The following is a 25,098-nucleotide window of genomic DNA, read 5'->3' as shown; positions in this document are numbered from 1 at the left end:
GCTGTGATACATTGCAAGCCTTGAAAACAAAATTCTATGATATTTCTGGTTTCCCCAACGTGTTGGAAGAAATAGACTGCACACATGTGCCGCTAACCCCTCCAGCTCGTTCTGAGCATCTGTGTAGGAATAGGAAACACACCTATTCTATTAATGCGCAGGGGGTTTGTAATTGTGTACAATGTAACACTGCACCCCAGAGTAACTTAAATAAAAACGGACAGTGTACATTAGGCTTCTAGGCTACTAATAATAATACAAATAAGTGGTATAATGTAAAATTTGTTGTTGGTCCTTTTAAAATTTGTATTAACGAGAATTGTAAGTATCATAATAATAATAGTAATAATAATAAATAATAATAATAATAGTAATGTACAATGCAGCAGCATGATTTATTTTGTGTTACCATACCGGTAGCCTCCAGGCTAAAGTAAAAAGAGTGCGCTAGGTGTTCATTTAATTTTACTACTGTACTGTGTACTGTATAGGCGTACTGTACAGATTTATATTTTTGGTCATAATGTAATGTGTGCCCAACCCAAAACACATTAGTGTTATTTCAGCACAATGATTTATACATTTAAAATCCATTAAGCACTATACATGTATGTGTGTGATTTTATTGTATATATTTTTTTTTTTAAAATTTAGTCGTCGCCAATTATTTTACCCCGGTTTTCACCCCAGTTTAGCATGCCCAATTAGTATCTGTATCCCCGGCTCACCGCTCGCAACCCCCCCGCCGACTCGGGAAACGGAGGCTGGAACACGCGTCCTCCGAAACGTGCTCCTTCCAAGCCGTCATTTTTCGCACTGCAGATCCACAGCAATGCCACCAGACCTATAGTGCCGGAGGACAACACAGATCTGGCGGCTCCGCTGCAGAGCCACAGGCGCCCTATCAGCCACAGGGGTCGCTAATGCGCGGTGAGCCGTGGATTCCCCTGCCGACCTAAGCCCTCCCTACCCGGGCAGCGCTCAGCCAATTGTGCGCCGCCCCCTAGGAACTCTCGGTCACGGTCAGCTGTGACATAGCCTGGACTCGAACCTGCGATCTCCAGGCTATAGTGCACATACTGCGAGGAGCGCCTTTACTGGATGCGCCACTCGGGAGCCCCTGTATTTTTTTAAAACCTGACACCTCCTAATGTTGGACAAACATATTCAGTTTAGTCAGGGGCTACTGTATAATTATGAAAAGCTTTTTGATAGAACACATTTTTTATTTGGGGGTGAAGGTGGGGGCCCCACTATAGAATCTGATGGGATTAAATTGCCTTTCATTTTTATATACAGTACCTTGCAAAAGTTTTTAGACCCCTGACCATTTCTCTCATATTACTGAATTACAAATGGTACATTGAAATTTCGTTCGTTTGATATTTTATTTTAAAACACTGAAACTCAAAATCAATTATTGTAAGGTGACATTGGTTTTATGTTGGGAAATATTTTTAAGAAAAATAAAAAACTGAAATATCTAAGTAAAACACTTTTTTTACTGCTTGGACACAGAACACACTACCTGTCTCCTTCTACACAGCAGCCCCGTGCAGACTGACTGCACCTCCTATATACCCTGCACCTGGTCCTAATTTACAATTACTACCCAAGTGGTCTTGCGTTGTCCTGCTGGAAAATCGACACCTCCGGATTGGCTTGCAGGAATGGAAAAACTGTTGCCTCAAGGACTTTGTCAATGTATCGTTGAGCAGTAAGGTTGCCCTCAATCCGCACCAAAGACATTCTTGTGTTAAAGGAGATTCCTCCCCACATCATCACACTTCCACTGGTTGGCTTGAACACACATTGTCTTCCGCCAGGTCTGTCGAGGACAAAACAGCATTCATCGGTGAATAAAACACTAAACCACTCTCTGCCGCCACCTCAGATGTTCTCTGGCCCACAGAAGACGGCGATTTCGTCTCTCAACTGTCAACATGTTACCCTTGAATGGCCTCCAAGCATGCAAATGATTTTCATGCAGAAGGCGAGCTACAGTCATTCTGCTGATGCGTGGGTTATTTCTTCCTGGAATTGCTTGTACTGTAGCAACTGCAGTCTGAAAACGATTTTTCAGACTGTAGTTGCTACTTGCCGAAATCCTTACCACAGTTCTTTGGAACAGGAATAGTGCAAATGCTACAGCCGTTCTTCCAAACTACAATCTGACAACAAAAGATTGCGTAGCTTCTTGTTCATTCAAAGGTAAATGTGCTGAATGATGATGCTGAAGTGTGTCCCATTTAACGCTTTTAGCTCCACCCTACACCCTACTCCCTCGCTCACCCAACTGCACACTCTGTGACGTCAGTAAAACGTCACGCAAAGTGTACACTTGTCGAAGGGTGTGGGGTGCAAGGGAATTGTTTTGGACGCAGCCCTGGTCTCCCAGTTCGTGGCCTGTCATTGACAGAGTGTGTCTGGTTATACAGTCTAGCCATGTTTGAAATTTGCTGGCTGTGAGCACCCAAGACAGCGAGCCACAGTACGCTGCCCTAGTCCAGCCTCCAACATGCCAATTGCACAAAGGCGCTGCTCTCTTGACAGATGTGGCGTATTGGTGTTTTTCTGTGATTTTCTATATTGCTTTTATTCAAGCTTGCAATTCAACAGCTGAAATCACTCCATAGCCAGTGTCCAATCAACTGTCTCACTAATTAGGTGATATGCTTCAGTCAGTCACTCAAGCGTGTCATGGTCAAGGATGAATGATCGAGTGATTAAAAAGAAACCAAAAACATTTCGTCAGTGTCCATCATTTATATACCTTATTTTTTTTTTGAAAATAAATGTGTTAAAATATTGATAAGTTTCTTTTGACACTCGGTATGTGTGTGTGTGTGTGTGTATACACACACACACACACACACACACACACACGTATGTTTTTGCTCACAGAGCCAGGTTCCCATTATCTGTTGTGTATTACATTTGAACACTTTCATAAAAGAGATTGCTATGTACCGTATTAAAATAGGCAACATGAAGGGTTTTTTTTTCTACATTTAAAAAAAAAAAAAAAATGTTATTTTGATTCTTGCACCCTCTGCCGCAGCAAGCCACAACTCCCGCTATTTATTTTAACAATGTTGCACGACTCTCGCAATAGAGATCTCGTTAGAAGGGGCAACAAATATTTAAATTAGTATATTGCGTCCCTTTTCATTTTCTCTTAGTACATATCACAAAATGCATACTTTTGCTAAGTGTCGCGATGAAAATGCAAATTGCGGTATGTTTGCGCTGCGACTGGCCCATCTTAGTACACCTACCCCTTAACCTCTTCCATACTGAGTCACCATGTGATTACAAGGTACTGTATGTATGTAAAATATGTCAAATTCAATGTCAAATGCCCTAGCTTGTTAAAAAAAAAAAAAACAATCTGAAAAAATAATGCTTGAAAATCTGTAACAGCAGGTTTCTAGATCAGTAAGATCCAGAGATATGAACTTATGTAAATGTGGGTCAACCCACAAAATGTCGTTTTTGACAAAATTGATATTTTGAGAACTGTTCAATTTGATGTCCTCCAGCAGCTATGGAAACTTAATTGACTCAAAAGACCTGCTGTTTGATTTTCAGGTTTCTTATGAACCTCATTACCCACCCATTTGTTTCAGATTATTTGCAGGTCATTCTAACCAATCCAGATGCTTGACATGGAATCACCCATATTTGTTACAAAGGATGCACTGTAGGATCTTATAACAAATGCCCACATGTTCAAATTGTCTTGTAACAAATAACCATTCAAAGTTTCACCAGGCTTGGGCAAGCAGTGATTTACACCTATCTCAATCAGAATCCAGAATTTCTATTTAAGTTGTTCACCATTGCTTCAATACCCTAAATGCCTTTTGCCAAGGATTGCTTAAACAATTCATCAGATTGGATGAGCTGTTCTCGATAAACAGTACAGCTTAAATTGTAATTAGGGATATATGTTGGAGTGGGCAGATATACTACAATACATTGGTAATGGAGTTCCCAGACCCAAATAAACTCAGGTATGATTTAATTTGTGTAGAACATCAGGATGCAGCGTATTCACAAACTGGTCAATATGTGCAAAAGATCAGAAGTACAATACAACTTGAATACTGTAGCTTTTTTTTTTTTTGAGGTGGAGCTCTCAAATACAATAATAAAGTTCACTTGATGTGGGTGTACCTGTAGCTAAGCAGCAAAGTTTATTTATGATCTTATTGGTTTGCACAGTAAGAGCCCTGTATCCTGTCCATACAGGATATATACTACCAGCTGCAGACATCCAGGAACAGCTGTGCCTTACCTTTCAATGGCCTCATCTGTTCTTTAGCAGGAGTCATGCTCATTACTGAAAATACATTAATTCAAGCAGTATTGAAGAACTTAGTCAAGCATACTACTGTCACTTACTTCCAAAAGTCGTTTACCCCTCTAGTGAGTTTTGCTGACTCAGTATTATTATATCACAAACTACAGTAAGTTAATTCTTTCAAGAGTACAGACCTGTATAGTGGTCTAGCAGAAATGAAAGTGCAATCTTAAAAGTTGTGTACACATTTTTGTTTTCTTTCTTTTTTTTGTTCCCTGGAATACTACACTCTTTGTTTGTACAAGAGCTTTTTGCAAAGGTTTTAAATTTAAAGTACAGTACATGGAAATTAAATCGAAAGGGATTTCAATGTCAACAAATGTCTATGTCGGACACAACATCCCATCACAGGAGTTTTATTCATGCAACATCTAGGATTACTGGGTTTGGACATGTACTGTATCTACTAATTGTGAAGTACAGTAGTGCAAGCTAAATCCAATTTCATCTATAGAGAGAACATTGATTCAGCAGAGCATGATTTAAACAGCTGGACTCTGCATTTTATATTGTGTACCTCAGATCTCTGTGACTGTAAACTGGGAACAAGCTATTCAAGTTTTTTTTTTTTTATTTGAAGTAAGAATAATTTGAAGTACTGTATATTTACCTACTGAACCAGCTGTTTGTGCTGTTGTGGTGTATAATCGCCTTGTTTTGTTAGAATATTTACCTCCTTGCACACTACACTTAAAAACAAATTATCACTTAAATATTCTCCACTTGTATTAAAGAGAAAAATACCCCTAGAGTCTGCGAGAGCGGGGGCGGAAGATGACTCAACGTTGGACAACACGGTTAACGACTTAGGAACGGAAACGGATATGAGTATGGAGAGTACTTCACAAAAGACTAGTTCAAGATCTGCAGTTAACAAAGACATGGAACTCCAGGTTTGCGTCTGCGGCTGGAGCAAGGCGACAACGGTCAGGGGTTTGAAGATTCATCAAGGGAGAATGAAATGCTTGAGGGAGAAGGGACAAGGGCCTCGCATTGATCAGTACTTCTTACGAAGTCAGTCAAGTCAGTCGAATGAAATCCAGCGACAGGAAGCAAACCACAGTTCGCAGGATATCAGCACCCCTGTCATAGATGTGAGGAGGACTTGCATGGACACAGTTAGTGATGAACCTAATGATCCTTGTGAACCCGGTCAGACAAACCAGCATAAGAGAGAAAAGAACCTCAACGGGCACAAGCCTGGAGTTAAATGGCCAAGAGCTTGTGAGAAAACTGCATGGGACACAGTAAACACAGATCTCTGCGTTGCATTGGAAAGATTAAGTGGAACAGTTGAAAAGAAGCTGGATAAATTTGGGGACATCATCTACGCATATGGAAGTGAGAGGTTTGGAGTTGAAAAAAGGAAGGAAAAAGTACAAACTATTCCTGGAAAGTCTAGACGGCAGCAGGAGATTGAACGCTTAGTTAGAGAAAGGAGACAGCTGAGGAACCAATGGAGAAGAGCAGAACAAAGTCAGAAGGAGGGACTCAATCTCTTACAAAGGGTCATAAAAGATAAGCTTGCAACATTGCGCAGAGCTGAGCGCCTACGGAAACGCTACAAAAAGAAGGAGCGTGCGAGAGCTAACTTTTATAAAGACCCATTCAAATTTGTAAAGAAGTTATTCACCAGTGAGAAGAATGGCACACTAAAAGCATCTAAGGTTGAGCTGGAGAGATATTTGGAGGAAACACATACAGATTCAAAAAGGCAGGAGCCTATGTCAATTCCGTCAGACATCCCACCTATCAATCCACCAGAATACCAAATGGAGGACTGTGCACCTAAGTGGAAAGAAATAGAGCAAGCTGTGAAAAAAGCAAGGGCTTCATCATCTCCAGGGCCTAATGGAGTTCCGTACAGAGTGTACAAGAGTGCTTCAGGAGTTCTACGAATTCTGTGGAAATTGATGAAAGTGGCATGGGAAAAACAGGTTGTACCAAGAGCATGGCGCCGAGCAGGTGGAGTCTTTATACCTAAAGAAAAAGATTCTACAAGCATCAGTCAGTTTCGTCCCATTTCCCTATTAAACGTAGAAGGCAAGATTTTCTTCAGCATTATTGCTCAGAGATTGTCAGCTTACCTATTAAAGAACTGCTTCATTGACACTTCAATACAAAAAGCGGGCATTCCAGGTTTCCCAGGTTGCTTAGAACACATCAATGTGATCTGGCAACAAATTCAATCAGCTAAAAAGGAGAGGAAGGAGCTCCATGTGACATTCCTGGATTTGGCTAATGCATATGGTTCAGTGCCACATGAACTACTTTGGGCAGCATTTGATTTTTTCAGTGTACCGATGACAATAACAAATTTAGTGAAAGCCTATTTTGGAGATTTGCAATTCAGTTTTTCAACTTCAGAATTCAGCACTACATGGCAATGCCTAGAGGTTGGAATAATGGCAGGATGCACCATTTCTCCACTGGCTTTTACCATGGCAATGGAAGTAATCATTAGGGCATCAAAATGGGTAGTAGGAGGAGAGCGCTTGGCTTCTGGAATGCGACTACCACCAATTCGAGCATACATGGATGACATGACAACCATGACTACAACAGTAGCCTGCACTAATCGATTATTGGGCAAATTAACCAATAACATTGAATGGGCACGAATGCAATTCAAGCCCACTAAATCAAGGAGCATCTCTATAATTAAAGGCAAAGTAGTAGATAAAACATTCTTCATTAATGGTGAGGCAATACCAACAGTGTCTGAGAAGCCAGTGAAGAGTCTTGGGAGATGGTACGACGGGGATCTAAAGGACACAGTTCGTGTGGGAGAAGTTAGACAACAAGCAGTGGAAGGGTTGAAGAGCATAGACAGCTGTGCTGTACCAGGTAAACTAAAACTCTGGTGCTTTCAGTTTGGTCTACTGCCGAGGTTGCTGTGGCCACTGACTGTGTACGAGGTTTCTTTGACAACAGTAGAGAAGCTGGAAGCTTTAATCAGTTCATACATCAGGAAATGGTTGGGAGTTCCACGCTGCCTCAGCAGAGTGGGACTTTGTGGTAAAGGAATACTGCAGCTACCAGTCTCTGCTCTAACCGAGGAGTTTAAGTGCGCCAAGGTCAGACTGGAAATGACATTAGTAGAGTCACGCGATAAATGCGTAAGGGAGGCAGCACCTGTGTTGAAAACTGGAAGAAAGTGGGCGGCAAAGAAAGCTGTGGAAGATGCAAAGGCTGCCCTTCGAATTGGTGATATCATGGGGCAAGTTCAGCATGGAAGAGGGGGTCGTGGTTTCAGTTCAGCTCCTCCTACATGGCACAAGGCAGCCCCAGCTCAAACGAGGTGCAAAAGCAGGAGGAGAGGATGAGGTGTATAAAGGCCATTTCCCAGGCCAAGCAGGGAGAATGGATGAGATGGGAGAGTGTGGAACAACGCAAGATTGGCTGGCAAGACCTATGGTCAATGGAACAGAGCAGGATCAGTTTCCTCATCAGGTCAACATATGATGTTCTCCCATCACCACAGAACCTAAACCTCTGGGTAGGAGAGGATCCCTCATGTCCTTTGTGTTCATCACCTGCAACATTAAGGCACATTTTGACAGGATGTAAGGTGGCTCTTAGCCAAGGACGGTTTACTTGGCGCCATGACCAGGTGCTGCGATGTTTGGCCTTAGCATTGGAAGACAAGTGTAACATGACCAATAAGTTGTCACCTGTTCCATCAAAACATTACACACAAAAGACAACATTCCTCCGCCCAGGAGAGCAACCACCAAGAAAAGGTGTTAAAACCAATCCTCGCCCAGGACAACTGGAAGCTGCTCGAGACTGGAAAATGCTGGCAGATGTTGGTCAACGGCTTATTTTTCCACCTGAGATTGCCACCACTAACCTTCGACCAGATATTGTCTTGTGGTCTGGATCAGCACGCCTTGTTCACCTGGTAGAGTTAACAGTGCCATGGGAGGATGCTGTAGATGAGGCGTATGAGAGGAAGAAACTGCGGTATGCTCAACTAGCCACTGAAGCGGAACAGCGAGGATGGAAAGTTCGGGTTTACCCAGTGGAAGTGGGTTGTCGAGGATTTGTGGCACACTCTACAACCCGGTTTCTCAGAGACGTCGGATTCAGTGGCCAAGAGTTGCGTCGCACAGTGAAGAACTTATCTGAAGCAGCAGAGAGGAGCAGCAACTGGCTGTGGTTGAGACGGAAAGATTTTGGCTGGGGATCTCAAGCACAATAGAAAGAAAGAAACGCTGATGTACAGGTAAGTAAGCTGGGCTGAGTTGAGTGGGGGACGGAGGGGGGTGATGCTGGGATGCCAGAATCACCGTCGAGCCCTCTTGAGGTGTCGTGGGCTAGTCGACGAAACACTGAGGATGGAAGGTGCCCACTTGAAAACCCCAGAGATGTACCCTACTTAGCTCAATCCAGACGGTTGTCATGCTGATGCACTGGGGAGGCCGCACTGTGGTTGATCCCCGTAGCCAGCATCGCAGCCGTTGTGTGTGCTGATGCGCCAGGGAGGCAAAATAAGCTGATCCCTGGAGCCAGCATTACACTTCAGCCATTAACACCAGACTGAAGGATATCTACATCATCATATGGAAGGAAACGTAAATGGATGGAGACACATATGGATCACATTAGTTTACTGTAAAGCTACGTCTTAGTTGGTGCTTATCTTGGCGAGAGCCGAGTTCAAATCAGCATGAAGTTTTAACATCTACTCTCGTGTAATGGAAATCATTATAGTCCGTGCTACCTTTTGAGCTTTTTGAAATGACAACATCAGGAATGAGCCTCTTTTTTATATCCAGTGTTACAGATTCACTTTAAAGCTGTTTTGGCTAACTAAATAATTACATAACCTTTCCTATTGCCCGCTTTCAATCACTGTAGACAGGTCTCAAATGTGCAGTTTTGAATCAAGCACTTGTTACTGTAAGGGAAAGCCCTGTTTGCAAGCCGTCCTACTGGGTAGTTTGGCACTTCCTTGGTCATTTCACCTAGAGAGTGAAATTGACCCCTATCCTTCATCCCCAATGGTTTGCAGTCATTGACGATTGACCCAACAACACTGCTGAAGAGAAAAGACCAAGGAAGTGAAACGGTAACAGGCTACCTGAAAATATGGCAAGCAAACTAAGAACTTTCTTTACCAAGTATTGTGGGCTGTCCATTTCATGACCAGTAAACAAGTAATTCAGTTGAAACTGTGCTTAAACTTTTAACATCTTTCATACACAGCACTGGATATCTATTTTTGTCAGAGCAGTAAGTAACTGTAATTTTGGCCATGTGGAATAAATGGGAAGGTAAATAGAACAACTATAGTTCAATATTGTTCTGTATTTTTTTCTGTTAATTTAAGATAAATGAGTTGACAGCAGTTTATTTTGTATTAAAGATATAAAGACTGATTTATGATGATATGTAAGGAAGAAGGAAAATAAATTGATAGCGAGACAAACACATTTGAGAATTGACACCTTTGTGATTTGAACAAGAATTTATTTTCAAGGTGTATTTAACCCACACAGTGTCACTGTGAACCAGTCTCAGTTCTTTCCCTGTTTAATTGTGATGTATATATTTCTGACCAAGCCCTTTTAAACAAGCTATATAATCTAGGGTGTATTCTAACAGACAGTCCTAATACTCTGCCCAAGTCTGAAAAGTCACCTGTGGGCCTCCAGTAAAGCATCTCCTGATGCAGCATTGGACATTTATTCCTAAAATAATAATCTCTGGATTATGAATATACTTTCTTTAGTAAAACATTTTAGACAGTTCCATCGATACATTTCAACACACTACAGTGCACTCAGCTGAATGTAGACATTTACTTGTTATGGACAAAACATTTGAAGACTTATTTTTGCAACCTTTATCAAAAAAGGAAAACAATAAAGGAAGTATTCTATAATCTGTAGGTACAGGGTCACTATTTTTTTAGCTAATTTATTTTATCGCCTATCTGAAAAGATTTTCATATGTTTTTGTTTGGAAATTATTGTTCAGGAGTGAAACTTGGAAAAGATGTTGACCATGCTAGATAATTGAAGTAAAATAAAATGCCACACTGTCCGAGTTACAAATGCCTCATAATCCAAGATGACTGCCAGGCGGCAGTTTCCAATATGCGTCATGCCACACCAAATGAAAAACAAATTGGGATTGTCCACACCTCATAGTCTCAGATTATTTTGATATCACATTTGGCTTTAAATGGAAGTGTTTTAGGAAGAATCCCAAAATATTAGCTTACAGCTGTCATTATTTGTTTAATTATGGGCCTATAATGGGGGCATGCCTGTGATGGATGAAAACTGACTATGTTTGAGAGGTCAGAAATTTCAAAGTATTCAAGACATCATGTTGATACTCTCTGCACACACAAAACTGTTCTTCTGGTTTAATAATGCATTACCTACTGGTGACCATGTGTATTATTGCAATAAAAATACTATATTGTACTTGCGAGTCTTTAATCTTGATTTAAAAATGCCGACCGAAGCAGCGCCTCTAATAGAGGGAGGCAAAGAGTTCCACAGCCTTGGAGCATTAAAGCTAATACAGTAAGTAATCATGGTGCATGACTTCAATTTACAGCATTTAACAGTACAGGATTCTGCCGAGATACCTCTGTCTAACAGATTCCACGCTTTGAGGATAGAAGATCAAGAAATAGATAAAAGCAAAAGCGAGGTGCTTTTAGTAGGTGACTCCATTCTACATTATGTAGACTGATTTTTTTTTTCTGTATACTCCCGATAAACAGGACTGTTACTTGTTGCCCTGGTGCGAGAGTCAAAGACATTGACTTAAGAACGGACAGTCTTGTAAGGACCTATAATAAAAAGCCTGTGATTATCATGCATGTTGGAACCAATGATGTTAAGGATAGAAGATCAGAGGTTCTAAAGGAGCAATTCAAATCTCTTACAAAGAAATGAAAAGCGTTGGGGAACAGATTTTATCTGTCAGGTTGACTGCCTGTGTTTGGCAAAGGGGATGAATTGTTTAGCAGAATTAGAGCGTTGAACAACTGGTTAAAGGAGTGTGTATGCAAGAAGGAACTGGCTTTATAGGTAATTGGGACTTGCTTTTCGGGAGATGTGCATATGATATGAAAGGTGGTCTGTACTTGAATAAATTAGGGACAGTCAGACTTGCAGCAAACATTGAAAACCACTTAGCCTGTTGTAGCAGGGCAGAGGAGAGCCTTGCTGTTTTAAATGTATTTTGTGGGGTGTATTTAAAGGGATTATTTTGTGTAAATGATATTGTAAATGGTGCATTATGATTTTAAAAAAGGAATGTATTTTGTGTTTATTTAAAAACTAGTGTTTTTTTTTTAAAAATCTCGCTAATCTCGTGCAGAATGCGACCATCTCCAAGTGGTTTAATTAAGTGTTGATTTGGAAACACGCAGATAAAAAACCTGCAGCATTTGCTGAACGAGGTGGGGTTTTGGGAGGAGAAAGAACGAGGAGGCTGTGTGGTCCAGTGGTTAAAGAAATGGGCTTGTAACCAGGAGGTCCCTGGTTCAAATCCCACCTCAGCCACTGACTCATTGTGTGACCCTGAGCAAGTCACTTAACCTCCTTGTGCTCCGTCTTTCGGGTGAGACGTAGTTGTAAGTGACTCTGCAGCTGATGCATAATTCACACACCCTAGTCTCTGTAAGTTGCCTTGGATAAAGGCGTCTGCTAAATAAACAAATAATAAAGAGGGAGAGCAAGAAGGAAAGTATAACGAAAGTAAAAGAAAATAACAAATGCTACGCTTGCAGGAAGCTCAGTGTCAGAGTATTCTGTGTTCAAGAGTTTGTTTTGTTTAAACTTTTATTCTGGCTCTGAGCATTGTTGTTTTGTTTTAATATTTATTATTATTATTATTTTTTATAAATTTAGTCATTATCAATTATTTGTATTATTTTCTCCCAATTTAGAATGCTGACAAAGGTGTGTAACTGATAGAGGCATTTTCCCCAAACTGTACATTTTTTCAGAAGGCACATCTTGTGGGGTGGGGGACTGCTCTAATTATAATGTTACACAAAATATTACTGAGTTATTCCTCTTTTGAGTCGTTCGTACTAACCTTAATTTTAAAAGGTCAATCACCGGTGATTACTGTAATTCTTTACCGTCCACCCAAATCCAACCTACCTTTCAACACAGAATTTGCTGATTTCCTCACTATGCTCTCTGCTAAATATGACGGTGTTATTATACATGGAGATTTTAATCTACATATTGAAAGTGACTCTGATCCAAAATCACTGGACTTTGTAAGGCTCCTAGATTCCCTAGATTATGTTCAACATGTTAAAGGACCTGCTCAAAATCGTGGCCATACTTTAGACCTAGTCATCACTAATGGCTTAGCCATTAACAACCTGACAGTGTTAGATCTAACCATCTCTGATCATCTTGCTATCCTTTTTGAGACCAATCTACCTCTCCCCACTCAAACTGCTCTGCTGCTGCATACTGTTAAAAAACAAGTAATACATGTTTCAGCTGCACCAGAGCTGTCTCATATGCTAAGATTAATACCGCCTACTGCTACGAACTCAGTCAACTGATGAGGTAGTAGACACTTATATTAACCTTCTGTCAAGGGTCTTTGACAAAGTGGCCCCAGTTAAAACTAGAAAAATCTCCCTAAAGCCTACATCACGTTGAGTAAATCCAGATTTATGCCAAATGAAAAAAGAAGGTTGTAAACTGGAACACAGGTGGATTAAAAAAAAAATCATCTGTTCACTATGAAATAACAAATTGCCTGTTCACTGTGAAATCTGGAAGCAACATCAATTAAAGTATAGCATGGCTCTGAGGGCATCCAGATATTATTATTTTTCTTCCCATATTGAAACAAACAAAAATAACTCTAGGGAACATTTGACGTTCCTCCTCATTTTGAATCCACAACTTTTAAATGTGAGGAATTTCCTAATTACTTTCAAAAAAAGATTATTAATATTAGGAAGCAAATTCCCATGGATGGCTCTCCTTTGAATCTGCAGTGTAATTAGATTAGTTTTGCTATGGAATCTTTCTCTCGGATTACAGTACAAGATCTCAATAAATGGGTAATGCAAATTCATTCTTCCACTTGCTTGTTGGATTCAATCCAACCAAAATTCTAAAAGCACTTTTCAATGATTTGAGTGAAATTATCTTGGACGTAATAAATAGATCGCTGTCATCAGGAGTAGTTCCCTCTGCCTTAAAAATGGCAGTGGTTAAGCCTTTGCTTAGAAACCAAACCTAGACCGGCTGCTTTAAAAAGTTATAGACCTATTTCAAATCTGCCATTTCTACCTAAGGTTCGAGAAAAGATAGTAGCAAACTAGCTGAATTCATTTCTTGAGGGTAACAAAGTGCTGGGTTACGTTCTGTGCACAGTACAGAGACTGCGCTCATCAGAGTGGTGAATGATCTACTGTTAAGTGCAGACTCTGCTGTGCATCTATTTTTGTTCTTTTAGATTTAAGTGCTGCATTTGATACAGTGGACCATACCGCTTCAATTAGTCATCTCAGAAGTTGGGTTGGCCTGTCCAGTATTGTCTTAAAATGGTTCAAGTCATATCTTACTAACAGACAGCAGTTTGTTTCATTAGGAGACTCTGTGTCTGGATTTTCATCGGTTGCCAGTGGCATTCCCCAAGGCTCTATACTGGGACCCATTCTTTTTACTGCTGGGTGAGATAATCTGTAAGCATGGTGTTAACTTTCACTGCTATATCAATGCTGACACACAGATCTATATCTCTGTAAAACCTGATGATACCCTGGCTGCTTTACTAATGTGATGAGGTGGATGTTTCACAGTTAAACTCTGATAAGACAGAGGTTCTGTTATTAGGTTCTCAGCAACTAGAAGCCACAGAATTTAGTAGTCGCCAATTGTTTTATCATTTTCTCCCAATTTGGAATGGCCAATTATTTTTAGGCTCAGCTCAACGCTACCACCCCCGCACTGACTCAGGAGCAGCGAAGACGAACACACGCTGTCCTCCAAAGCGTGTGCCGTCAGCTGACAGCTTCTTTTTCACACTGCAGGCCCACCATGCAGCCACCTCAGAGCTACAGCGTCGGAGGACAACGTAGCTCTGGGCAGCTTACAGGCAAGCTCGCAGGCGCCCGGCCAGACCACAGGGGTTGCTGGTGCACGGTGAGCCAAGGACACCCTGGCTCACCTAAGCACCCCCCCCCCCCCCCCCCCCGCCCCTCCCCCCCCCGCCCCTCCCCCCCCCCCCGCCACGGACGGCACTCGGCCAATTGTGCACCCCCCCCTGGGAACTCCTGTCCATGGTCGGCACTGGAATAGCCTGGACTCGAACCGGCAACGTCCAGGCTATAGGGCGCATCCTGCACTCCACGCGGGGCACCGGATGCACCACCACTCGGGAGCCCCTTTAAACTGTGTTTCTCTTTAATCTCTATACAAATGTATTATATTAAGATTTTCTTCTGTTTTTATATTTGCTTTTCTAAAGTGAATTTTAAACTATTTTCTTCTGGTTTGTCCTGTACAGCGCTTTGATACACTTTCTGTATGAAAGGCGCTATATAAATAAAGTATTGATTGATGGATTGATTGATTTCACAACATAGAACATAAGATTCCTGCTAATACTGTAATTGTACTAGCAGGTCTGAATAGTTGAATTACTTATTTATTTATTTTTCTTTTCTTTCAGCTGAGACAGTCCCAGTCGTACTGCACAGACACAGAATGTCTTCAGGAGTGTGAGTACAATACAGTATTGGATTAATATGTTATTGCATTTCTAACCATGTTTTGAAGAAAAAAAGAATGAAACTGCCAACATGCACACATGACTGTTGTTTAGTTCTATATTATAAATATGTTGTGGTGTTTTGATGTGAAATATTGAAAGGCTGACCCAATTCCACTGAAACAATAACATAACATTTTAAAAGAAGTCACATACCAGAATAATACAATATTTCCTTTTTTTATCTTTTATGCTAATTGTTGTGACTACTCTTCCATTCTTTGGGGTGTTGCCTAAGGAATGCTGAGCGAAGGCAAAGCGTGGAGCAGGGGTGAAATTCTGCCGGTACTCATCAATACTCTGTACCGGGACAGTACTGGGTTCCGGAACTTATTTGATTTGCATTCTGTCCACTCTTACACAGTCTGTTAGCACAACATTTCTCATGCGGCCAAAGCAGCCCAGTAGCCTCCCAGTTACTCATCTCTTAACTGAGCGCCTTTATCGTAATCGGCACTGCTGTCCAGCTTTCATTCAGCGCAGTCCATGTTGCTTGCATTCGGATTCCTCGTTGTGCTTCTGTTTCTGTTAGCTGCTATTGGCCAGCATTAGCGTCAGTATAATCACTGCATGTTGATTGGCCAAGCTTTCATTCTGATCAGATTTCATTTGGCATGCGTCACAAATCTCCGCCCATTTTGCTTTGTGTCTGTGCTCATTGGTTGATCAATGAGAGAAGCAGTGTGACATGAAAATAATAAATAATAATAATTACTCTTTTAAGTGTTATATTACAGCACATGAGTGATACTTCGTTGTTAGTATACATTTTAAAAGTATTCCTTGTCACTCAGGTAGTCTACATTTTTTTAACGTTTACATTCGGCTGTGCATATGAGTACCTGCACTTTTTTGTTGAGAATTTCACCCCTGGGGTGGAGTATGACAGTAGAAAATGAAAGAATTTGACACACCCATCTGAAGAAAATCTTGTACATTAGCTTAACATGTCAAGGAAATCCCTTCCCTATGTTACAAGTTAAACCTCTGTGTCACTTGCACTTCTGACTTTATAGAATGATGCTCTATTCCAGTTTTAAAAATCAGAATATAATCTACGGTATTGATTTTATAGTCATATTCATATTTTTTTCAAGTAGCGTCATCTGCTTATACACATTGTCTTGAATCTTGTCCATCAATTTTACGAACATTTAAGAGGGCTGTATAACCAGCTTGTCTGGCCTTGTAATGCAGATGTAATGTTACAACTCACATCAAACAATTATTGTGATGAAACTGGCTAAGGGCATTCTCTAACACAAGCCATTCATAGTACCAGAATCTGCCTGTGTGTCACGCCTACATTTTTAAATATCTAGAGCAATGGTTTATTTGTCATAAAACGTGCTATGGACAGTCTCTCAAGTATCAGTTTACCAGCATCTAGCATAATTTTCTTTTTTTGTGATTCAGTTATACAGCTTACTGTAATAGGTTATATACTGATCATCAAAAGAAACTTATCACTATTATGACATTTATTTTCTGAAAAAAATAAGGTATATAAATGAGGGACATTGACAAAATGTTTTTGGTTTCTTTTTAATCACTCAATCATTCATCCTTGACCATGACACGCTTGAGTGACTATGACTGAAGCATATGCACTTAATCACCTAATTCGTGAGACAGTTGATTGGACATTGATTTCAGCTGTTGAATTGCAAACGTGAATAAAAGCAATAAAGAAAAACACCAATATGCCATGCCTGTCAAGAGAGCAGCGCCTTCATGCAATTGGCATGTTGGAGGCTGGACTAGGGCAGCGTACTGTGGCTCGCCATCTTGGGTGCTCACAGCCAGCAATTTCAAACCTGGCGAGATGGTATAACCAGACACACTCTGTCAATGACAGGCCACGAACTGGGAGACCAAGAGTCACAACACCTGCCCAAGATCAACAGATCATTATACAGCATCTTCGTGATCGTTTTCGCACTGCTAGTCGAACAGCATCTGATACTGCAGGTCGTAACAATCCACGCATCAGCAGTTCAGCTGTAAGTAGGCGGTTACACAGTCATCATCTACAGGCCAGACAACCATACAGGGGTCCGGTGCTCAGTAATGTGCACTGTCGCAACAGGATGAGGTGGTGCCAACAACACCTTAGGTGGACTCGCCTTCAGTGGAGCCAGGTCCTCTTCAGTGACGAATCGAGATTCTGCATGGACTGCCCTGATGGACGTCAGCAAGTATGGTGTAGACGTGGTGAACGATACGCTAATTGTTGTGTACGAGAGACCAATCGGTGGGGAGGTCCAAGTTTGATGGTCAGGGGAGGTGTCTAGTCGCTACAGAACTCCACTGGTAGTGACTGACGGCAATATGACTGCACAGCGATATGTTGACCAAGTCCTAAAGCCTCACTTGGTGCCCTTCTTGCAAGTCCATCCTAATGTGACAACATTCCAGCAAGACAACGCACGTGCATATATTGCTCGTGTCACGACAGCTTTCTTGCAGAATGCGAATGTGAGAGTCATGCCATGGATGCCTTATTCCCCAGACCTGAGCCCAGTTGAACATTTGTGGGATGAACTTGGTCGACATGTGGCTTCTAGGGCTCGGAGACCACTGAACAGGCAGATGCTTATCCAGGCACTACAAGAGGAATGGGCCAGGATTCCACAAGACAACATCCGGAACCTGGTGCACAGTAAAAAGTCCCTTTTTACTGTGCACCATATCTTTATTTTTTTTTCAACTCTATTTATTGTGCTTTGAAAAGAGCAAAATTAAGCAATCAGTAATACAATATAAAGATAACAGGAGATTTGGTAATCACCCACCAAAATTAAATTAAATGCAACTTAAATAAACAATAATAAAAAAATTGTATAAAAAAAGGTAGTACAGTACAACCATGCCTAGATAGTACACAGCAGTCCAGCTAAGGTGGGGGCTGCGATTTTAAGATTTTTGAAGTATGATAGAAAAGGATCTCAAGCAGCATGAAAATGATCCGTACAGCCACGAACAGTACACTTGTTTTTTTCCAGTTTTAAATGTTGCATCACATCCCTGATCCAGTGAGCATGGTTGGGCAGGGCAGACTGCTTCCAGTTCAACAAAATAAGCCGTCTGGCTAACAGGGTGCTAAAAGCAAGGGTATCAGATTGAAGTTTGGACATAGTCACATCTTGAGGTAAAATACCAAAGAGAGAGATCTCAGGAGAGGGTTTCAAGGGTTGTTGTAGGACAAAAATAGAAAGTATGTAATCTTGGACATGTCCAAAACATGTGGACCAAGTTGGATGCATCTTAGGGCAGATTTGAGCCAATTTGGTTTTAGACATATGAAGCCTATGAAGAATCTTAAACTGTATTAGGCCGCGTCTTGCACAGATCGATGAGGAGGGCACTCGAGCAAGAACAGAGTCCCACTCCTCATCTAAGAAGACCAGTCCAAGGTCCTCCTCCCACAGCGTCTTAAATTTAGATAGAGAGGTAGAGTTCAGTGTGCAAATATTATCATAAATCTGAGACATACTTCCTTTACAATTAGGGCTTGACACTATAATAGAGTCTAGAGGGGATTTAGGAGAGATTGTCGGGAAATTGAAGGTAACGAGAAAAGTATTTTCTCGGCAGACCAATTTTTTGGGAGAGCTGTTCAAAGGAGGCAAAGATTCCCTGAATATATAAATCACTCAAAATTTTAATACCATTACGGTGCCAAGTCCGAAATGCCGATAATGAAGGTGGGAATAAATGGTTGGCATCAACAGGAGCTAGGATTGAAGACGAGATAAAAATTTAGGAAGATATTCATTTTTATAGTTTATCCGGCCGGCAAGAGTCAGTTGCAAATTAGACCATCACAAAAAGTCCTTTCTCATGTGTTCCAGCAAAGGTGACAGATTTAGTTTAAAAAAAGCTGTCAATAGAGCGAGTAATTAGAACACCTAAATATTTAAGTTTGGTCACAACTTTGAAAGGGAAATTATGAACGGAGAATTTGGAAAAGTATGAATTGAATGGGAACAATTCACTCTTGTGCAGGTTCAGTTTGTAACCTGAAAATCTGCTAAATTGCTCTACAACAGACATCAAGTGGGGCAGGGAACTGCGAGGGTCAGTAATATAAATAAGGAGATCATCCGCATATAGGGATACTTTCTGTTTCTGCCCCCTTCAAACTACTCCTTGAATAAGCTGGTTACTGCGTAGAGAGGTGGCAAGGGGTTCGACAGCAATAGCAAAGAGAAGGGGGGAGAGGGGACAGCCTTGTCTTGTGCCACGGTGAAGTGAGAAATATTCAGAACGTGTGTTAGTAACGACAGATGACTTTGGGGCAAGATATAATATTCTTATCGAGGAAATAAAATTGGGGCTAAAGCCAAATCTTTGAAAGGTTTTAAAGAGATAGTCCCATTCCACACGGTTGAAGGCCTTCTCAACACCTAGAGAAACCAGAACCTCTGGCACAGGGGATGCAGGAGGCATGTATATGATATTGAAAAGCCGCCGTAAATTGGAAAACAGATGCCTGCCTTGAATGAAACCTGTTTGATCCGGAAATATTATAGAAGTAAGGACCAGTTCTAATCGAGATGCTACGGCTTTAGCGAATATTTTCAGATCCACATTTAAAAGAGAGAGAGGGCGATATGAGGAACAAGAAAGGGGTCTTTATCTTTTTTTTAATAGTAAAGAAGTTGCTGCCTGGTATAGCATTGGGGGGAGAGACTGAGAATTAAATGATTCCAAGAACACTGAATTCATGAGTGGGGAGAGGTGGTCAGTAAATGTTTAAAAAAATTCTGACGGGAACCCATCAGGTCCTGGAGCTTTACCACACTGCATGGAAACAATCTCGCTAATCGGATTTATAAAGTGTACAGTAACAGTGCTTGAATTGGTCATTAATTTCTTGCTGATCAATAGATGTTGACCCAGAAACAGTTTGAATTTGTTTAATAAAACGGGAAGTGGCAGATTAGCGAAACTGGTGGGCCAGAAGTTTACCAGTCTTTTCACTATGATCATAAATTCTGTAACGAGAATTGATTCATAATTGTGCAGTTTGGGATGATGAGAGTAGATCTTATTCTGTCTGATGGGCAAAACGTTTCTTAAATAAAGCTGGTGAGGGACAATTAGGATATATATAGAGTCAATTTTCAAAATAGAATCAGACAATTTGGAGAGCTGCTCAAGGCGGCGCTTGCAGTCTTGAGCTGTATAGGAGATCATTTGTCCACAAAGGACTGCCTTCAAGGTCTCCCATAGTGTGCTGAACAAAATACCTGTATATCCATACCTTAAAACACTTCATGAACTTGAGAGCTAATTTTGACACTTGCCATGACGCTGTACATAACCACACAGTTCTGGCAAAACTAGAACCCAAAGACTCATAATTCCATACAGTGCTATGTGATTTATTAGAGGAAAACTCAAAAGTACTCCTCTTGCATGTCTTACGCTCGTATTGGCTGCTTGGAGAAACAGATAGTAAACTATAAAAGTAAAGTAATACATACATGAATCATCATTATTTTGTTTTGCAGTGCCAGGACCGAACCCTTCCAGTGATGGCGACTTTACTATGCCAATGATAATGATGGCATGGATGGTTATTGGCCTGGTTCTGTTTCTTCTTAGACCAGCCAGGATGAGGGGACCCAGTACAGCAGGAAAGCCAACAAGCCCACATAATGTAAGTACCAGTGATGTTCCTTCTGTGTTGCATGTTTTTTTTATACATATAAATGAGAGATTGTGTTGCCTCTATATGGTTGAAAAATCTATTTCATACCCTTCAGTACTTTTTCAATTGCTCCTCTATCACCTGGTGAATTTTTGATTTGTAACATATTTTCTTCAGTCTCAGATGGTACAACACAATAGAGCAACAAGGAGACCATTAGGTTTAGATCAGCGGTCCTAGGGAAAGGGAACTACCTTGGTACAATTCTAATAAGGGTAAAAAGTAAACAATGAAATATTTTGTTTCCTCAGAATCATGGACATGAACCCCCGGCGCCCCCAGTGGATTAAACCAAACCATTGACTGACAACAGCCAAGGATTCACATTATGACCAAATGAATTATTGTGGCCCAGATACACCTTAGAGATGTTTCCTTGTCTCTATTAAGCCAATATTTTCCTATACTGTTTCTTGTTACAGATGGCTTCTTAATCAAATGTTGTTTTTTGTAGCTGGATTTCATCTTTATATCTACAGACTCTGAACAGTTTATTTACAATTACAGGTGAAAGGGGTGTTTTGATGTGATTTGTTCAACATTCCAGGTCAAATGTATATTTAGAATGCTTTAGACCCAATAATTTAATTTGCATATTATTATGTATATGTTAATATAACACAAACTGGATCATCAAAAAAACATAACCATTTACAAAACATACAAAAACTAGACATCCTGTCATTTTATGTGCTTGTTTCTATAGAGATGCAAAATTTGGATTTGTACAATCTAGGGTTATTGCTACAGATTAATTATAAACTTTGAGAGGTCAGTTATCATTTAATTATACCTAACATAAAGTGACAAATTCAACAAGGTAATTTCTCCAAATTGCATTATGTAAAAGGAAAAATCATACTATTAATGGTATAAAACTAGTAACAATCAAGGTTAATGCAGGAGCTAAACTATTAGTCTTGGTTGTTTATTAGTATTTTCTGAACATCATTAACAATTTGATTTTAATTTAAGTATACGGTACAAAGTAAACTTTGGAAAAAAATACATTTTTTCTGGTACTAAACTGTTTGATTGAAAGTGTGTGATCAAAATGTAGATTTTGCCCCACTTAGTTTTGAAACTCTTTAAATGGTAACAAAAATGTTTTTCTTACTTAAAACCAGCTCCATCTTTTAATGACTGCAAATTGTAAAGAATTTTGGTCAAATGCCTGGTAAAACACAATTACTCTAAATGTGCCTGTAGTGTGACCTGTATCATGTATTTCTTGTTTATTTTTCTGTACAAGACACAAACTGTTTAATTCATTATTTTTAATATATCATTCTGTAAATCTTGTCAGTACTGAAAGAGTTGCTGTCAATTCAGGAATTGGTTACAAAATTGGATTCTAAATATATAGTTCAGTTTAGTTTATCGATTTGCTGAAGATTCCTTTTGTTTTACACTGGCCAGCTTTGTTTCAAGGTGAACAACGTTTACTAGTATGAGAATTACCTCCTAGTTGTACCTTTCACAAATGCCAAACTTTATAGGACTGTATTGAGCTCATTGTTTTGCTACCATGCTTATTGTGCATTTGCTGTTTCTTTGCACATTTAGTCAAACATTCTTCAAATACACACGTCTATTGCTTAAGATTCAAGAAACATAGTTTGTAAAGTCTTTTTGTGGGCAGGGTCCATCACAGGTGTTCTTTGGGTAAGCCCATGACTTTCCTTATAATCAACCATTCTATTCTTTCTGACATCATTCACACATCCTAAATAAAATGGAGCTGCATCTTTATATACTGTAATGAAATGTGTGAATTAACCTTCACGTTTGATGGAAGTGCAAAAAGAAGGGATATAGATCAGAGTTACAGGTTACATGTTGCTTGATGATGTGTTTTTTTTTTAACCTGGACAAAAATGCTTTGTTTGTGCTGCTGCGTTAAAACTATAGATCCCCAGGCTGCCAGAATGGTGTTATGTCTGCGGGTGACAGTACTGTATGGTAAGCAGATAATTCCTTAATCCCTTCAGATATTTCCACAGCTGTAGGTGGCACAACATATGAGAAGTACTTCTTAATTTGCAGTATGTAAAAATTCTGACAGTTTGTTCTCAATGTTCTTCACCTTGATAGAGATGGGTGTCGGGTGTAATATGCCAAATTTAATGTGGGTTTATATTGTTTCTTTAGAATTTCTAAAAGGAGTGCCATTTAGGGCTTCATCTATACTGTAAAGGGCTTATACTATGCACTTTCTTATTAACTATAAAATAAATACAAGAGTGAAAAAATTGTGCACTATTTCTTTTTTTATTATTGTATTAAAAGGCAATACTGATTTAGGTTTAGTTTGACTGCTAGTTACAATAGACTCAAATAGCATACATGAACCGTTTTATGTGATTTATTGACTGAGCTGTACAGAAACACAAAAAATAAATGCAACCATGAGGTGATACATTTCATACTATAAAAAGCTACACAAACACACAAATGTACATTTTTTTTGTGGGTTCCAATTAAAATGACAATGCATATGGTGGTTTTGCTGTTAAGATTACTTTTGTATGTCTTGCAATCTCGCCTGCTTCGTATGCCCAGCCCTCAGACAGATTGACCTTGGGTTCATTTTGCCCTGTACGTCACAGGATCCTTCCATTTGCAGTCTGGCGTAGTGAATGGTGATTTGTCTTTCAATACTATACATTCCTTCCACAGACTAGTGACGCGATCCTGGGAAATATAATTTACATGCCATTAGATTGAGACGTACCTGCGTGATTAATTAAATAAGACAGATCTCCTCAGCAAAATAGCATTACTTCAGGAGAGCTACGAACAATCCCACTGTACCCCCGCAGTATACCTCTTTGAACAGCTTAGCAGTAGTGTATGTAGAAAATCCTATGGGCTGTTTTACAGATTCTCAGTGATGTACAGATGAGCCTGGGGCACTGTGAGTAGTTACCTGAGCCTAAAACTTGGGTCTGAAAACCACACGTCTATAATGTGCATTCTGGTGTTGTAATGGTTATTTTATCCAGGTCAAAAACTCGTTATTTAGTACGCGTTTCAAATATTTAGTACGTGTTCTCATCTGCCATTCCCCTTCAATTCATGGTGGTATAGGGGCTTGGCACTGGGTAAAGTGTAGTGAAAGATGGATAGACCCGGACCCTCTGAGACGAGCATCAACCAGCGGTTTCAGAGCCTTAGAAATCGCTTTCATTCAGTGGTAACCCCACTGTAACTAATACATAATTTTAAATGTATTGTTAATAGCTTTTTAATTAAATGATACCAAATCACGTTTTTATTTACAATGAAGGGAAAACAATACATGTTTTCATTATAAGCATTTGGGCGACTGTGACAAGCAGGCTCTAGTGGTTACGTCAGACCAGAAAGGAGTACACAGACAGATGGTGGATGAAATGGTAAATGCGCTTGCTTGCGCCGTTTTATTGTAAAATAAAAGGTTTGAACAAAACAAAACACAGGACACGGCACTTGAGGCCAAAATAAATAGACAAACAAAACGGACTAACACTTAACAAACGGTGCACGGACAGACACACAAACACGGTGAGTTTAAACACTTATTATTTACGTTCCCTTTCAAGTCGAAAATAACCATCAAGTATGGGACATTGCCGTCAGGCAGTAGGGATTGGCTGAGCTTTATGTCAAAGCTGCCGATAGGCTTTGTGCAGCGCTTCTGCGCTTGGTGCTTAGTGCTTCTGCACTTGGGGCTCGGTGCTCGGCCCTCGATGCTTCGGCGCTCGGTGCACGTTCCATCGACGCTCGACGCTTCGGCGCTCGGTGCTCGACGCTTCTGTGCTCGACGCTTGGTGCTCGACGCTCGGTGCTCGACGCACGCACCCTCGGCGCGCGAAGCTGCGGTACTCGACGCTCGACGTGTCGGTGCTTGACGCATCGACGCTCGACGCACGCACTTCGGTGCTCGACGCACGCACTTCGGTGCTCGACGCACGCACCTCGGCGCTTGACGCGGCGGCGCTCGACGCACGCACTTCAGGTGCTCGACGTCGGTGCTCGACGCTTCGGCGTTCGACACACGCACATCGGTGCTCGACGCTTCGGCGTTCGACGCAGGCACATCGGTGCTCGTCGCTTCTCTTCACTGCTCGTCAGTGCTTGCGAGTGCTAGGCACGATGTCTGGGTTACACCGATGCGTGACCTGTCAGGCCAAGTTGACTGCCAGCGATCCACACGAGGACTGCGTAGCATGTTTGGGGCCGGACCATG

General features: G+C 40.7%; 1 protein-coding gene across 1 annotated transcript in view; it reads left to right on the top strand.

The window, feature by feature from the left end:
- The window catches only part of LOC117420566 (small integral membrane protein 14-like), a 29,122-nt gene extending 6,000 nt beyond the window's left edge, over positions 1 to 23,122 (top strand). The window contains exons 3-5 of the mRNA XM_034034038.3: positions 15,050 to 15,098; positions 20,668 to 20,816; positions 21,119 to 23,122. Coding sequence (XP_033889929.1) covers positions 15,050 to 15,098; positions 20,668 to 20,816; positions 21,119 to 21,157 — 237 coding nt within the window. The 3' untranslated portion in view covers positions 21,158 to 23,122. The remainder of the gene's footprint in view (positions 1 to 15,049; positions 15,099 to 20,667; positions 20,817 to 21,118) is intronic.
- Positions 23,123 to 25,098: the final 1,976 nt, after the last annotated feature.

The sequence above is a fragment of the Acipenser ruthenus genome, chromosome 1 (genome assembly GCF_902713425.1).
Source record: "Acipenser ruthenus chromosome 1, fAciRut3.2 maternal haplotype, whole genome shotgun sequence".
NCBI classification, from domain to species: domain Eukaryota; kingdom Metazoa; phylum Chordata; class Actinopteri; order Acipenseriformes; family Acipenseridae; genus Acipenser; species Acipenser ruthenus.
Note: the sequence above shows the minus strand (reverse complement) of the source record. Positions and strands in the feature narration are given on the sequence as shown.